This window comes from Anopheles bellator, chromosome 1, assembly GCF_943735745.2.
Source record: "Anopheles bellator chromosome 1, idAnoBellAS_SP24_06.2, whole genome shotgun sequence".
Classification (NCBI taxonomy): Eukaryota; Metazoa; Arthropoda; class Insecta; order Diptera; family Culicidae; genus Anopheles; species Anopheles bellator.
The window spans coordinates 31,901,410-31,915,434 of record NC_071285.1 but is presented as its reverse complement, the minus strand read 5'-3'; the positions used below and the strand labels follow the sequence as shown (position 1 = coordinate 31,915,434).

General features: G+C 39.9%; 2 protein-coding genes across 3 annotated transcripts in view; one reads left to right on the top strand and one right to left on the bottom strand.

Annotated features, from left to right (window-relative positions):
• The window catches only part of LOC131205806 (ankyrin repeat domain-containing protein SOWAHB), a 61,198-nt gene that overhangs the window by 1,716 nt on the left and 45,457 nt on the right, over window positions 1-14,025 (top strand). Inside the window, exons 3-4 of the mRNA XM_058198061.1 lie at window positions 9,889-9,921; window positions 9,993-10,097. Coding sequence (XP_058054044.1) covers window positions 9,889-9,921; window positions 9,993-10,097 — 138 coding nt within the window. The remainder of the gene's footprint in view (window positions 1-9,888; window positions 9,922-9,992; window positions 10,098-14,025) is intronic.
• Window positions 9,778-13,051, bottom strand: LOC131205807 (uncharacterized). 2 transcript variants are annotated; one of them, XM_058198062.1, is made up of 4 exons: window positions 12,925-13,051; window positions 12,585-12,832; window positions 12,098-12,515; window positions 9,778-12,015 (listed from the first exon to the last, which is right to left on the bottom strand). In XM_058198062.1, the coding sequence occupies exons 1-4, from the start codon at window positions 13,001-13,003 to the stop codon at window positions 11,945-11,947; spliced, it is 816 nt and encodes a 271-aa protein (XP_058054045.1). In that variant the 5' UTR covers window positions 13,004-13,051; the 3' UTR covers window positions 9,778-11,944. The 2 variants fall into 2 exon arrangements, with proteins under 2 accessions (XP_058054045.1, XP_058054046.1); XM_058198063.1 differs by lacking the exon at window positions 12,925-13,051 and having other exon boundaries at window positions 12,585-12,670; window positions 12,745-12,825.

Genomic DNA, 14,025 nt, shown 5'->3' with positions numbered 1-14,025 from the left:
CCCTCACACTGGTATCGGGAATCGAAACCAGGAGCAGGCTGTGTGACAACCGGTCGCGGGGATTCAAACCCAGGCCAGCTTCGTTAACAGCGACGAGCGTCAGCGACTGGCCCTGGCGCCTGGTTGATGGAAATAACAAATCGTACATATTCGGTGTTTATCTGCCCTTCTAATGTCGATGTACTGCTTCGGTGGATAGTAACGCAAAAGTCACAAAACAATTCTCGATTTTTTTTTATTTACTTGATCACATCATGTACCACGATTATGGTATTTAATAGGATGAAGCGTTGCATTACAAAGTTTTTTATAGTGGTAACTAGTTGTTGTATGAACTTTCAATATTCTTCCCAAATACCAATTAAAAAATTTCAAAAAAATACAGTGGGAAAGTAACATTTCAACGGTGTATCTTTTTTGGCAGTGACGCTGCATTTTCGTTTGCAGTTTCTTTCCGTACATTCTATGCCGTACAAGCTTGACCATCTTCACCGTCTATTTTGTCGTAGTGAGCTGTTAACTGCTTTGCGGAAGAAGTAACATAAAGGGAACACCCAAAACAGAAAACAAATAAGCTTACGAGCTGTCAAAACTGTAAATTATTACTAGTGTTGTGGTCGCTTCCAAAACTGTGGTCGCTATCAAACTTCCTTCGTCACGATTACTCGACCTTCCGTTTCAATGGTTAGCTGAGGTTAGCGATCGTTCGTCTTATAAGATGCACGATTAATTTCTGTTTAATTGAATACGATTTATTGATTTTCAATTAAGCTGATCGAAATAATGGGGCGAGGAACCATTTACTGAACAGCTGTAACGAGTTAGGTCCGAATACCTCCACCGTCGAAATCAAATTGACCTCCCAACGGGGGTGGATTGTCATTCGTCTACCTGTTATATGCCTCATCAGATATGCTTATTCCTCTGCCTTGGATTTGCTTTTATTCAAATCTTCACGATGTAATTTATAACTATGAGGGAGTTTAATTATTTGATAAAATCATTCTTTTGATGAACGAGTGTTTCATTCAAGGACCTTAGGCGTACCATTCAATCTTTTTCATTTTGTATGCTATCACCTTCCGTCTTTACACGTTCTGCTTTTGACCTCATCTCCTAGGGTTATTTATCATCACTCAAACTACCAATAAGAACTAGTTTACAGCGCGGATGATGTGCAAAGCCACATTGGTTCCCCGAAATCGAACAGAAAAATTTGCCGTGTCACTATGAGAGGATTAAAAAGTTTCACGAAAGTCCATGGGATGTTGTTTTCATCGCTTCAACTACCAGCTGGAGACAAATAGGTAATATCACCAGCTAATGGTATTATGTTCAGCGTGTGCTTTTGTTCGGCCAGTGGTATTATGGATTCCATCGCTAAAGAGCTACGATTCAGTAACGATGTGCCCATATGATAGAAGATAGATAAATGCTAGTAAACAGCACAGTCACCGAGCAATGCATTGTTAACCATGTGAAACATGCGTAGATTATTCAAGCGCGATAAAACTGTGACAGGAGTCGTTGCTTGTGAAACTCAACATTGATTTACACAAATATCCAGAACCTGTTGAATGCAAAATATCTACATTCTCCAAGATGTTTAAGATGTTGGCTTGTACCGTTATTCTCCGTAAACCCCAAATTATCAGTCTCTTACAGTTAAATCCTTTAGTCTTTTGTGTTTTACAAGTACAACCTACAATTTTATAAAAATTTTACGCTTGATCAATCGTTTACAACGCATAATTAATCGATTTGATCAAACTTTCATAAACACTGAATTTCTCAACAGTTAGAATGTGAATATTAACAATTTGATGCAAAAGTTCGGCCCATTGTCATAATTTTTTTTCATAGCAAAATAAAAATATTCTGTTACCTCACCCATTTTTTTGTTTTCAAGAGAAGCACTAAGAATTTAAAATTTTTGATAATTAACCAATCAATCAATCGACTTCGACAAACAGTCAATCAAAGTCAAATACGATATTATATTGCGCAGCGTAGTGCACTTTGTACTTAACAAATTGATTGAATTTAGGTGGTAGGCACATGCATTATGCACTAGCGGAAAACAATCAATGAGCATATCCAATACATAGTCGTATTTGAATATTTAAAGAAAACAGAAACTCTACAAAAAAAGTGACAAAACAAGAAAAAAGAGTTTCATTCATGAAATACCGAACCTTGAGTCGTCTCGATCCATCGATGAATGGCGCCATTGCTTGTTGTGGATTTTGGAACTAAAGTGGAAAAGTTGAAAACGGAACACATCGTAAGGTTGTCTAATTAGCAGCAGCCGAAAACAAAATACCTTTCGGAACGATAGCCGCGGGAGTTTCTTCGTCGTCCACAAGGCGAGTAAAAAATAAACGATAGGTGGTATTCCACATGCAGCATCATGAACAAGATTTAAGCAGAGTTCATTTTGAATACTTAGCAACGGTTTTTTTATTGATGTTAAATGATTCTCTTCATGGCTTGTTTCATCGTTTTGAGCAGGAAAGGCTATTAATGGTTGATAATGACTCTTTTTCTCCGGAAACCTTTGATGTTCCTGTGTTCAGTACAGCCATCTCCTAACGGAAGCGTCTTCATCATCATAGTCTTAGTTTATGACGGAATCTTTGTGTACGGATGCCGCGTACAATCGCCTCTGACTTGACGTGAGCGTTTATGTGCCGGCAGCATTTAGGATTCACCTGCTTCTTGCAAAAGGATTACATCATTTGGGATTGAGCGTACCTCGGCGGTGCTTGAGCCATTCGAAGGCCTTGAACGCCGGCGGTGTCAAAACGGACATATGGGCAAGAACACACACGTGCTTCGATTTAGACCCTACTTTGGACATGTGGGTTGTGCGATGAAGTCACTATAGTAATATTTCGTGTGGCCTTTCACCTGAAAGTTCTTCAATCTTTCCTGGTAATTGCATGTCCAATCTCAATTATGTCAATTGCAAATGATTGCGAATTTACATGAACTAATTGCGATTGTAAACACGGTGCAAAACAAACGCTTCTTCATTAAGAAGCGAGCTGCCCGTAGAAGGCTGCTGAATGAGTGTGCGTCAGGATCTTGCGTGGAGTGGGAACGGTAATTTGTTGAACTTTGAAGCACGTGAAGCTTGTCATCTGCATCCATCGGTTAAGGTTTCTTTTTGAGTTTCAGCGCACCGAAGTGTCAAAGTAATGTATGCGCTGTACAAATGAGGTGTAGTCTGAGCGAGATACAACGAAACCCCATAAACAGTTCTTTCTTGCGTGGAACCACACACGCTGTACGGTTGGTCAGCTAGAGCCAGAGGGCGAAAGCTTTCAATCGTCGACGAAGGAAAGCAAAGGGCTACTAAAAAACTGAAACATCACATTCATCATTCTCAGCGGCAGTGGCGTTCTATCGACGGTTTTTGCTGACATTTACGAATACGTTGGTCAAATTGAGAGAATGTTCGCCCTGGCCGATGAGCTGTTGTCGATTCAACCAGTCGCCATGGGACTGTTATGTTGGTAGTGTTCTTCCAAATACTACAAATGATGTAATACCTACTACAATAAGATCATAACTTCTTACCAACGTTCTTACTCATGTATTTTTATATAAATAAAATATATTGGACTGTATCTGGACCGGTTTTGCCGGTGGAAATGTATTTTCACAGTTAGCAAAACAGGCAGGATCTTTTGACAGTATCTCCCTGCGTCGTTTTGTATTGGTTTTGTTTCGTGTAGTGTTTGCAAAAGAGTAGAACAGATGAACAATATAAACACTAAAATTTGAGTAAAAACTCGCTAAACTTGGTGCTAGGTGCATTTTTAGAAAAAAATAAACCTAGTGACGGAATTTCCCTTTATAACACAATTAATTTCTAGATCCAGATAGATTCAAATACCATCTAAATACATCATTGTGCGTTGTTTTCTAATTCTGTTACGAATGACTCAATTTAAATATAACTCAGTCACGTCACCTATTTTGATTGCTAATGTTTGACTTTGACTCATATGAAGTAGAGCTTCTGTTGTGACAAAATATTTTTTTCATCATAAAACAAATTTCTTGTGTACCGCGTCAAGAACATGAGATAATGTTGCGGATAATATGTTATTCATCCGTTTACTGCTCAATCCTGTAAAGCGTAGATAATACCCTAAAAAAAGTCGGTGCATGATCAATATTTTCTCTGGCATGGGAACACAACGGCCGTCTTAATGAGCAGTAATTTAACTGTCCCACAAAATGTGCATGCATTTAACGTAAAGTGCTATGAAAATAAAACGTTTTAACGTTTCACTTTTATGACATTGAAAAAAAATGATAGACATTGAAAAACAAATCATAGGCTTGGCACATTTAGGTAACAGTTGCAATTTTTGAGAGAAGCCAGGGTGCTTAACGTGCTTTTGTCGCTTTAATTTTAAATAAATCAATTCACATAGAACTTAGTTTATATGGATTAAAATTTTCTTCTTGCGATATAATTTATTAAGAACTTAACTTCTATCACTTAACCTTACCTTAGGCTATAATTGTGAACAGCCTTGATGCTTTATATAAGATTCTTTGGACACAACAACAGTTTTTTCTACAATTGTAGATGTTTGCTTGCGAAGGCACTGTCGCTCTTTGTGCAGACTCGATTCTGTAGAATAGGTAAATCGCGCATCATTTAGTGAAGCGTTGGAAAAAGTAAACCACGGATTGTCACAGTTCGTGGTGAAGCCAGGATCAGTCCCAAGGAGAGTCGGAGAAAATCGAGACCATGGTTAATTGCCATTGTATATTGTCGCGTTGTTTCATCGTAAAGAAAATGTTAGCATGTCACACGATTCAGGAAAATTCGGAACAGCTGGCTTTGCGGACCTTTCGGTTGGGCCCATGTCCGAGACGCATGTCAGAACTGTGTTCTGTCTTGAGTGTGCCGCACTCCGCACTACACCGTTTATGGGTGATGAATTCATCGGTTTATTTTTGGAAACGACACCGTAATCGTCTGGTTCAGACCCGTTGAAGCATCGTGTCTTATGAATTATAGCCCCATTTTCAGCATTGAACTGTGATCTCTTAGGTGCGTTTCATCGCTTCTAGAGTAAACAACAATTGACACGAGTCTGTCAATAGTTTGAGGAAATTATGTCATTTGTTACAACCGTCCGTGGATACGGCTTGGTGCAACTCATGTTTCAGAGATTTTCTGACGATTCTCATCCTCCTTTTAACGCTCTCGTCCGTGACATGCATCGGGTATCATCTAGATGTGGCCTGTGACGCGATCTCCGGCCCACCCGGTAAGCAGCGTCCGTATTGCCAACACGATGCTTAGTTTCACTTCCACCATTTGATGAAAAATTATCCACTCTAGTTTTGTTTTTCCGTCGCTGTCACTGCGTTGAAGGGAAAAGCCGCCTGGTCATGTAGGAAATCTATTTTGATCTAAACGTATTGGTTTTTCCTTTTCTCTACTTAACTATACAATAAGAACGTATGTGAGGACACTGTGCAACATTGATATGCGAATTTTAAGTATATCTTTCAGTTTAAGTTTTCAGTTTTCACTTTTAGATAAAACAAATGATTAATGTTTACCTTGTCACTTATAAATTGTGTAGGTTTTCACTAGTTATTTTGCTCTCACGTTCTGTTTAATTATGTTTTTTTTTATTTGTATTTTACATCTGCTAGTATGCAATAAGTATATAAGTATAAATAAGATGTATAACATAATATAAATTTCTTCAGGATGCAACATAGGATTCGTTTCATGATTGTTTTTTTCAGTTCTATGGAAAGAATATTGAGAGCGTTAAGTTGTTGATGTTGAAACTAGTCTTACATCACAGTGACAGTGACAATAATACAAGCTTAATAAACTGAAAACAACGATAACAACGTTAACCTAATATGCAAACTACCCCTACCCGTTGATAGAGTAGTCGGTAACGATCAGGCAGCCCGGGTTCGATTCCCTAGACCGACGTGACAATTGATTCATTAATAAAAAAATAAAAACTAATAAAATCCAATATCTTTGGGATACTATAAAACATCAGACTCGGTTTCTGACAAGCAACTATGAATGACAGCAGACAAAGAGTTGTTGTGGGCATGCTGCAGGGTATGCTTATAAGCGTTTCCATCATTCATGGAATCATATCGAAAGTAGAGCCATATTATTCAAATCATAATTATTGATTGAACACACATAGCTGTTCTGTTGTACAGCGCAGTTGTTGTTATAATAAACCACTTATGAAATGACCTTCGGGGTAAAGCTTTCAAGAAACTTCAAGTATAATCGAACGCTGGTGAACCGTATTTTTGTACACTTATAATGACGCGTGTAGTCACGTGGTGAAGCGCAAGTCTAATAAGGAGCAAAAAAGGGGATTGTAAATCTTGCGAATGCCCCGGATGTCCTGACAGTATTGATCTGAAACAGCCTCACTACAGATACTGGGCATGTGATAGATATATTTTGTGTATAATTACTATTGCTGACGTTAATTAAATACAGTGATTTTCACTGTGTACGTCAGTCGGTTGCCGAAAATACTTGAACAAAACTCACCTTACGCATTGATAATGGGTGCACCATTATCCTTGGTGTTTTCTCATATTCCCGTGTAAGCAAAAAAGGGCCAGTCCTTTTGAATCCTATGCTTAACATTTAGTACATGAAAAAAAAAATAGGGAACATTGTAACACAAACAACGAAAGAACCCTACATTGCTTCCGGGCAAATTGTGTTCGAAATTCTCATCATCTAGCGCCTGTCGCGTGCCGTTACGATACATCTGCAGTAGTTGGGTTTTCGAGAGATCATCTTCATGCAACATTAGTGGTTGATTTATGTTCCCAATTAGTCTTATTGTATCAAACGCTATGAGGTCATAATATAGATCGGCATATGTACGCATTGGTAATGATGTTCAAGCTTCATTCAATGGCTTTTTAAGTGTATTCTTTTAACCAGTTTTATAAACCATAATAAAATCTGGAATTTTCATTTTATAAAATAAGATTAAATATTACCTTAAACTGAAAAAAAAAATTTAATAATTCTGGTCCTAGTTTTCATACATTTATAAATGTAGGTGGTTCTTTTATTTTGTATAGTCCAAGGCATGCGAGCTAGAGACATTGTATATAGAATCCGTTTATGTATCTTTTGTCTGTTGAAAGTTTGGAGTGGCTATCATTATCTTGCAGAAATGTTTAGCGGTTAATTAAGCACAATCAGTCAGAGATCATTTAACGCATCCTCTTTCGTGCATTGTAAAGTGCTTGTCGGTGTGTAGTGGTAAGTGTGTGCTCTGTTAAAACGCTCAACCAAGTACTTGAACGATGTGGGCTGAGCGCTGTGTGCTCGCACCCCATGCTTTCTCGCGGCCACCCTCAATCCATGATGCGATGGTTTGGCATTTGGAAACACAAGTTGGACGATAGTATAATCCGCTCAATGCCCGGGGAAGACATGCCCGGGCACATCGCTACGCATTTACTCACCGATGCTAACTGCAGTTAATTTATATTCCGCGAAAATTAATTTTCGTTTCCACGCGGACGCCATAATTTAAATGCAATGTGTGTAATTAGTAGGCCATGTTTTTATTCACGCATGTTGGATAAAATTTACATTTTTTGCACTTGCAGGATAATTTATAGAACGCAAGAAGCCACGTTAGCAGTTGATTGCACGCGGATTGGGCGCAAGACAATGCTTTTTAAATTCTGTTCGAGCTGTTATTCGATAAGCTTTGAATGGAATGTATGAACTAATATGTGCAGCATTCCCTAATTACCAGACACACAGCGCAACATAGCACTTGCTCGGTAGTCCCATTACGTGTTCCATATTTAGCCATTCGCAGTCTCTGTGTTGATTAAAACTTACAATTTACTTCAGGTAACGCGCACAAAACGTACTGGCAGGAAGCTGAAGACAATTATTTGTATCTTGACGATTTGCATAGATTATGTAAATGTCATCGGTTGTAGGAAGTGTATTAAATTCGGCAACCTTTTCTGGTTTGTATGGGTGTTGCCTTCGATTCAATATACGACGTATGCAAATTAACCCCTTGACTTAATCAACAAATTCTTCTTCTGATTGGGAGTCTATCCAAAGCACGGTAGGGTACCCGATTGCCAGTGAGCAGACATAGGCGTTGAGCGATGTCTCCTGCGTAGTGATGGGTTGTTTGGAAACAGCAAAAGAAGCTAACCGAATAAACATGCGAAAGCTAAATTTTCAACAGTGGTTTGCTTGGGGACTGCTGGTACCATCGTTCACCGTTCGAGTAGCTGTCAATTGCTCTGTATTAGTAAGAGTTTGACCCTTTTACCTTTTTTTTAACCGGATTTTCCACCCTGGCTAGAATCGATACTCCAAAACGTCTATCCAGCTGTAGATATACTCGTCGGAACCTCGGTCGCTTTTGAAAATGTCTGTAATTTTGTCATGGTAAAACACGGGCATCAAACAAGGGAGCAGACTGATACATTGGCTGCAAACCACCTCCCCGAAAGAAGTACATTTTGATTAAATATTCCATAGTATACCATACAAGGAGGTAGACTATTTACCATATCGAGCTATTCGCTATAGTAGATTAAACTCTCTGATAGAAATTGTTGTTCTGCTCTTCGCCGAACGGTCTGTGCTTCATGGTTATCCTTTCGACAATCATCACCCAATTAATCAGAGTTCAATGAGTTCATCCAAAACGCTGCAAAATTTTCGTAAAAGCCTATATGCAATGTAATTTGAACAATGTGTGTACTATTTTGATACATTGTATGCTCACAATGCACAAATGTATGTAAGTATGTTTGTGTTCGTGATTTTGAACGTTTATTTTATTAAAATGTACATTTAATCATCTTTTTGGTCAGTTCGTATTTTGTTCGTCAATTCGTAATTTTCAGAAAATGTATTAAATTTTACACTCAAGCAAGCATTTCGTTCATGTTTCCATTGGCTCGAAAAATCCTAGCAATGGGTATATTCAGTTGCTCAGTGCGTTATGTGCTCCAGCATAACAAAACGATAGCCGCGCCAATGGTGATGATAGCAGCGGAACTGTAGTCGTTCATCCGGACATGCTCTTCATTAGTCCCCGCGGTAATATTGTTGTACAAAATTTGAAGTAGGGTCTTCCCTTGCAGCACCCGAGCTAAGGCACAGTGTTATCATGATGGAGAGCGATGGCAAATTTGTGTAGGATGAAAGAAGAACGAATGCCCCGTTGTTAGTTACCATGATGGCAAGGAATTACACTGTAGGTACCTTTGTCTAATGAACTAGCGCCCAATTTCCACCTCACCTGTATTTTGCAACGTTCATCTTGATGATAGTGCTTCCAGTGAGGAAAACATTCAACGGTGGAGATTCTGTTGAAGCAGCTCTCTGAGGGTGATCGACAGTAGTGGTAACGAGCAGCCACGGGTTAAACGCAGGTACGCTTTCCATCGTAACATCAAACGATGAGCGATAGAAGTCTATCAAGTTGACTGTAGGAGCTAGAAGACCTAAACAAGGTGACGCTTCTAATGCAATATGGTTGGACGAACATTTCCTCTAATTTTGCGATACGCAGGCATAGTACCTTCCTTGAATTCAGTGACGGACATTAAGCTTAAAACTTCTGCCGTAAGCAATCAAATATGCGGTTGCTTAAAGAGCATTTGTATTATTGTAAAATGAAATAGCTACTTTTGCCATTCATCTTTATCAGTCATCGCCCAATTAAATGTTAGTATTCCGTATGTTTTTACAAGTTAAACTCATTTATTGGAGTTCTGTTTATTACATGTTGTTGAATTCGAAATACTTAGTGATGTGACTAAATATTATGTACCATTTATTTTCCGTTTCAGGCTTCAGATGAGATAATGAATTCCGAAAATGTGGTAGGTAGAGACATTCAAGTATTTCCGCTTCAACCTTCCTACTATTAGTTTAATGTGTACTGTTCTCGTAGCTCCAGCATCCAAAGGCCAAGGAATGGTTAATCGCCGCTGCCAAATCGGATTTTCAAGCGCTGGCCAAACTCTCAAATGAACATCCCAATTTAGTAAAGCTGCAGGTATGTGTTATGGATTTGAAGAAGACATAGTTTAACAAAAAGCATCAGGTTTTTTCATTAAATGACTACAATTGACAAACTATTTGATTATTGATTAACGGTGCTGTGATTAAACATTATGTATCTTTAATGCCAATATCAGGATGAAATTGTTGGACAAGTCATTAGGAAACGTGTCCGTGAAAAACTAGATCGTGAAAGCTTGTAATTTTTATGTACTTGTGTACTTGAGGTCAATTGACCCATTGGTAGTGATAGCATTGATCCTGTTATTTCAATGATAACCTCAATGTACAAAATGATGTACCATGTAAAATGTACTCAATGTACATTGTGCTTTAAAAATGCGGGGCCAACAACTCAGTCGGTGAAAACGCAATGTTGCAGAAAGCAACAGAGATTTATATTGTCTCTGATGCAGATCAAGACCGCTCCGCCGTTTTAGCCGGATGAAAAGAGAAATAGGCAATGCCAAATGCTCAGAAAAACAGCGCATGTAACTTTTGCATGCGTGACTACCAGCAAAACTATTTCTCGTTTTTATCATTTGCCCAGTAATGCAAAAAACGGAAAAAGGGAAAAAATGGTGCAAATTTAATACGTTCGCTACTAAAGTGCCAATTGTTATCCGTTCGATGTCGCTCGGTCCCTAAACTAGTGTGTTGGTATTAACTCTTTTTGTCACTAAGCCATTACGCCATCAATGTCACACAAATTAGGCAGTAAATATTTCCCTGGGCTGGTGGAGCTAACGCCAGTTCGGGCCGTGCTTGACATTGTGGCTTGGTAAGATTTAAACAACGCCGCAATAACCTGTCACGGTCTAGCATGACTATGATTGGTGTCGGCATCCGCATGACTGCCGTTTTCAGGGAAACTAGAAGTAGAAGTAGCGGAGATCCCACTAATTTACTACGATCAGACGATTTCCATGCGGTATCCATATCGTAAATTAGATGTGTGCCACATATCTTTGACTGGCCTTGCCACTGTGGTTCTTCCATCGTCGCATTTTGGTGTGTCATACGAGGGCGGCCGTCGGCTGATACCTCTAACGACAGCAGGGAATGCTGTGACTGTGAAATGCACGTAGTGCACGAAGGCGCTTCCGTAATTTAGGAACTCCCGCTTTCGGGTTCTTTAATTCTTTCACACTGCAACCCTGCCGTCGTTATAGCTTGTCAGTCAATGGCGGTAATAGAAACCATTCAGAACTTGCAGTCAAACATCTTCTTTCCACAGAGAAGAGATAGGGCCCTCGCTACGTGCGAAGGTGACATGGAAAGTAAAACAAAAATAAAAGCAAATCAAAAGCATGGGGGAGAAGCAAATTTATCATTCTTCTACACGGTTTGGTTGCGAGAAGGAGATGATTTTCGGTTGATAGCGCGTGCCTTTTTAGCCGACCGGAAAGCCGAGGCATCAACGTCGGAAGATTTTCACGCCGAGACTTTTATTTAGAAAACAAACATCAGTGATGCATTATTAGCGCCCTCTCGTGGGTGAAGGTGACAATCGCGACAATGAATAATGAATTATGGGAAAGGGTGACGGGCTCAATGATGTGATGACGGAAAATTTGGTTTCGCGTTAGGGTAAGCAAAGTGGAATCTCTTCCTTCACACAGCCAGCAATTGTTTTATAATTAATGCGTTCTGGGGGAAATTAGTACTAACATGCAAGCTTACTTGCTTAGCTTACTAGCTTAACGGATATAGAGGAAGTAACATTGGGGGAGCGAACATTGGGGATTTTATGAGATGACGATTGTTATCCTCCGATTGTAAGATAGGTAAGTATATCGAAAAGTGTTTGTCGCTCGCCTTGGAGGTGATGAACGGTGAACGTTATTTGCTAGAAATTTGACGACATCTTACAGTGGCCGATTCTACTGCTCCACTAACAGCATTTCTAAAAGCTGCAGGAAAATACAGACGAAATGTGATTAATTTTTTGTTCTGAAAGACATTCTTATGCCACGTTGCGGGCAGCTACTATACCGTTCTGTTCTAAATAACAAAGTCCGGCTGCAGTTGACCCGGCTGGGCTGGTAACATCATCCTTCAGCTGTCCTGGGTGGCGACCAGTCTCGCGGACTAGCTTGCCTGATCCCAGGACTGTTTGTGATGCTAATCGATAAGCCAAATCACGGGGTAACCCCATGCGCACTGCCCCGTCTGCTAGTGCTTCGATCATCACAAATACGTATGCCGGACCACTTCCGGAAAGAGCTGTTATGGGATCCATCATTGCTTCCGTGACCTCTTCACATGTACCCACGGCCTTAAACAAATCCTGCGTCACTCGGCAATCATCTTCGGTAGCTGCAGATCCTCGAACAAAAACGGAGGCTCCAGCGCGAACCAACGCTGGGGTGTTTGGCATAACACGAATCACACGGGCATCGGATGCCAGTGACTGTAAGGCACGGAGCGGGAGGGGAACATTATTGGTCTGTGGGTCAGGTCAAACTCTAGAGGTAGTCACATTTTCCAGTTCACTCAACGTAACACCCATCGCGATCGATATGAATAGTTTACCGGAACTGGCGGGACGCACTGTGTCCAGTACGCCTGAAACTACCGAGGGTTTGACAGAAACGAATATGATCTCCGACTTTTTCACAACCGGCAAATTTTCCACATACGTTTCAGCTCCTAATGTCTTAAACGCCGCTATGTTGGCTGTATCTGATGGATGGAAACTTGCCGTCATGTTTTCTCCTCTCGTCAGACCTGTAATTCAATACGGTAACGTGTAGAATTTCGTTAACCGAACGAACCTTGCACTGATACTCCTGCACCTTAATCTGTCGAAATTTGCTCACCTGCTGATAAAAACCCACTAGCCATAGCTTGTGCCATTTTTCCTCCACCAAGAAAGCCCAACTTTAATAGGTTACTCATCTGAAACGGCTTAAACTGCGGGCTCGGTGCAATTGGTCGTGGTTGAGAACCTTCGTACAACTAAAGCAGAAATTGTGTTTGGACCCAATATCAGCTGCGGGAACGAGCGATAGTACAGTTCACACTGATGTTATGAAATAAACCTTCACCGATTACTGACGTTATCAGTCATCCTCTGTGGGTCTCATATCAGCGTGGCTAAAGTTTCCATAAGCGTCAGCTTATCAATAAAGGAACGAATCTCGTACGCCTAGCTAAAGTAATGGTATTCTCCACAGTGAAAGCATTACCAGAGGCCAGTAATTCGTGTTGAAAAACTTTGGCACTAGGGCGTGTGAATTTAATGTACCCTTGAGCAATTAACCGGATACGATTATACAAGTGTGTCAAAGTACATAAAGTACCTTCCCTACAACGACTAGCGAAAGGGCAGCGCGGAATGGGTTTCAGGTGCGTACCAAGTGGTAACAGCTGGTTTGTGCGCTTAAGGGGATTTATACACATTTTGCTTAATTTAGTTTATATTATACCACATGGACTTAATTTAAATGTAACAATGCCATATGCTGCTATGACATGCCTGAATTTAACCATAAATAAATTTACCCCTCTTGTATGCGAAAAAGGAGCCCTAGCTGTAAGGCTGTTGAAAGGATTGTAATCTGCCTATCACAGAGGGAGATAGAAGGCGAGTTGGATTTATAGAAGAGAAAAAGAGCGAAAGAGAGATAGCGAGGGCACTATAGAAGGAAGTATATTTAATTTTTGAAACATTTAGTTTGCAGATTATTACGACTAATTTAATAGTAATTGTTTGAATTTTAGATACTACAACGGTCCGACACCGACCACCGACAAAATCAGAGTTTTTATAAAATCACCGGTAACCAAAAATTGACGCGCCAAGCTGTAGTTTATTTGGGTTCTAATAAGAAATGCCTAGAATAATGCAATTTTTTATGTAATGTTTTGTCATGCTTTATTTGCTAGAAAGAGGATGCAAAGCCATATTGTATGCCCGA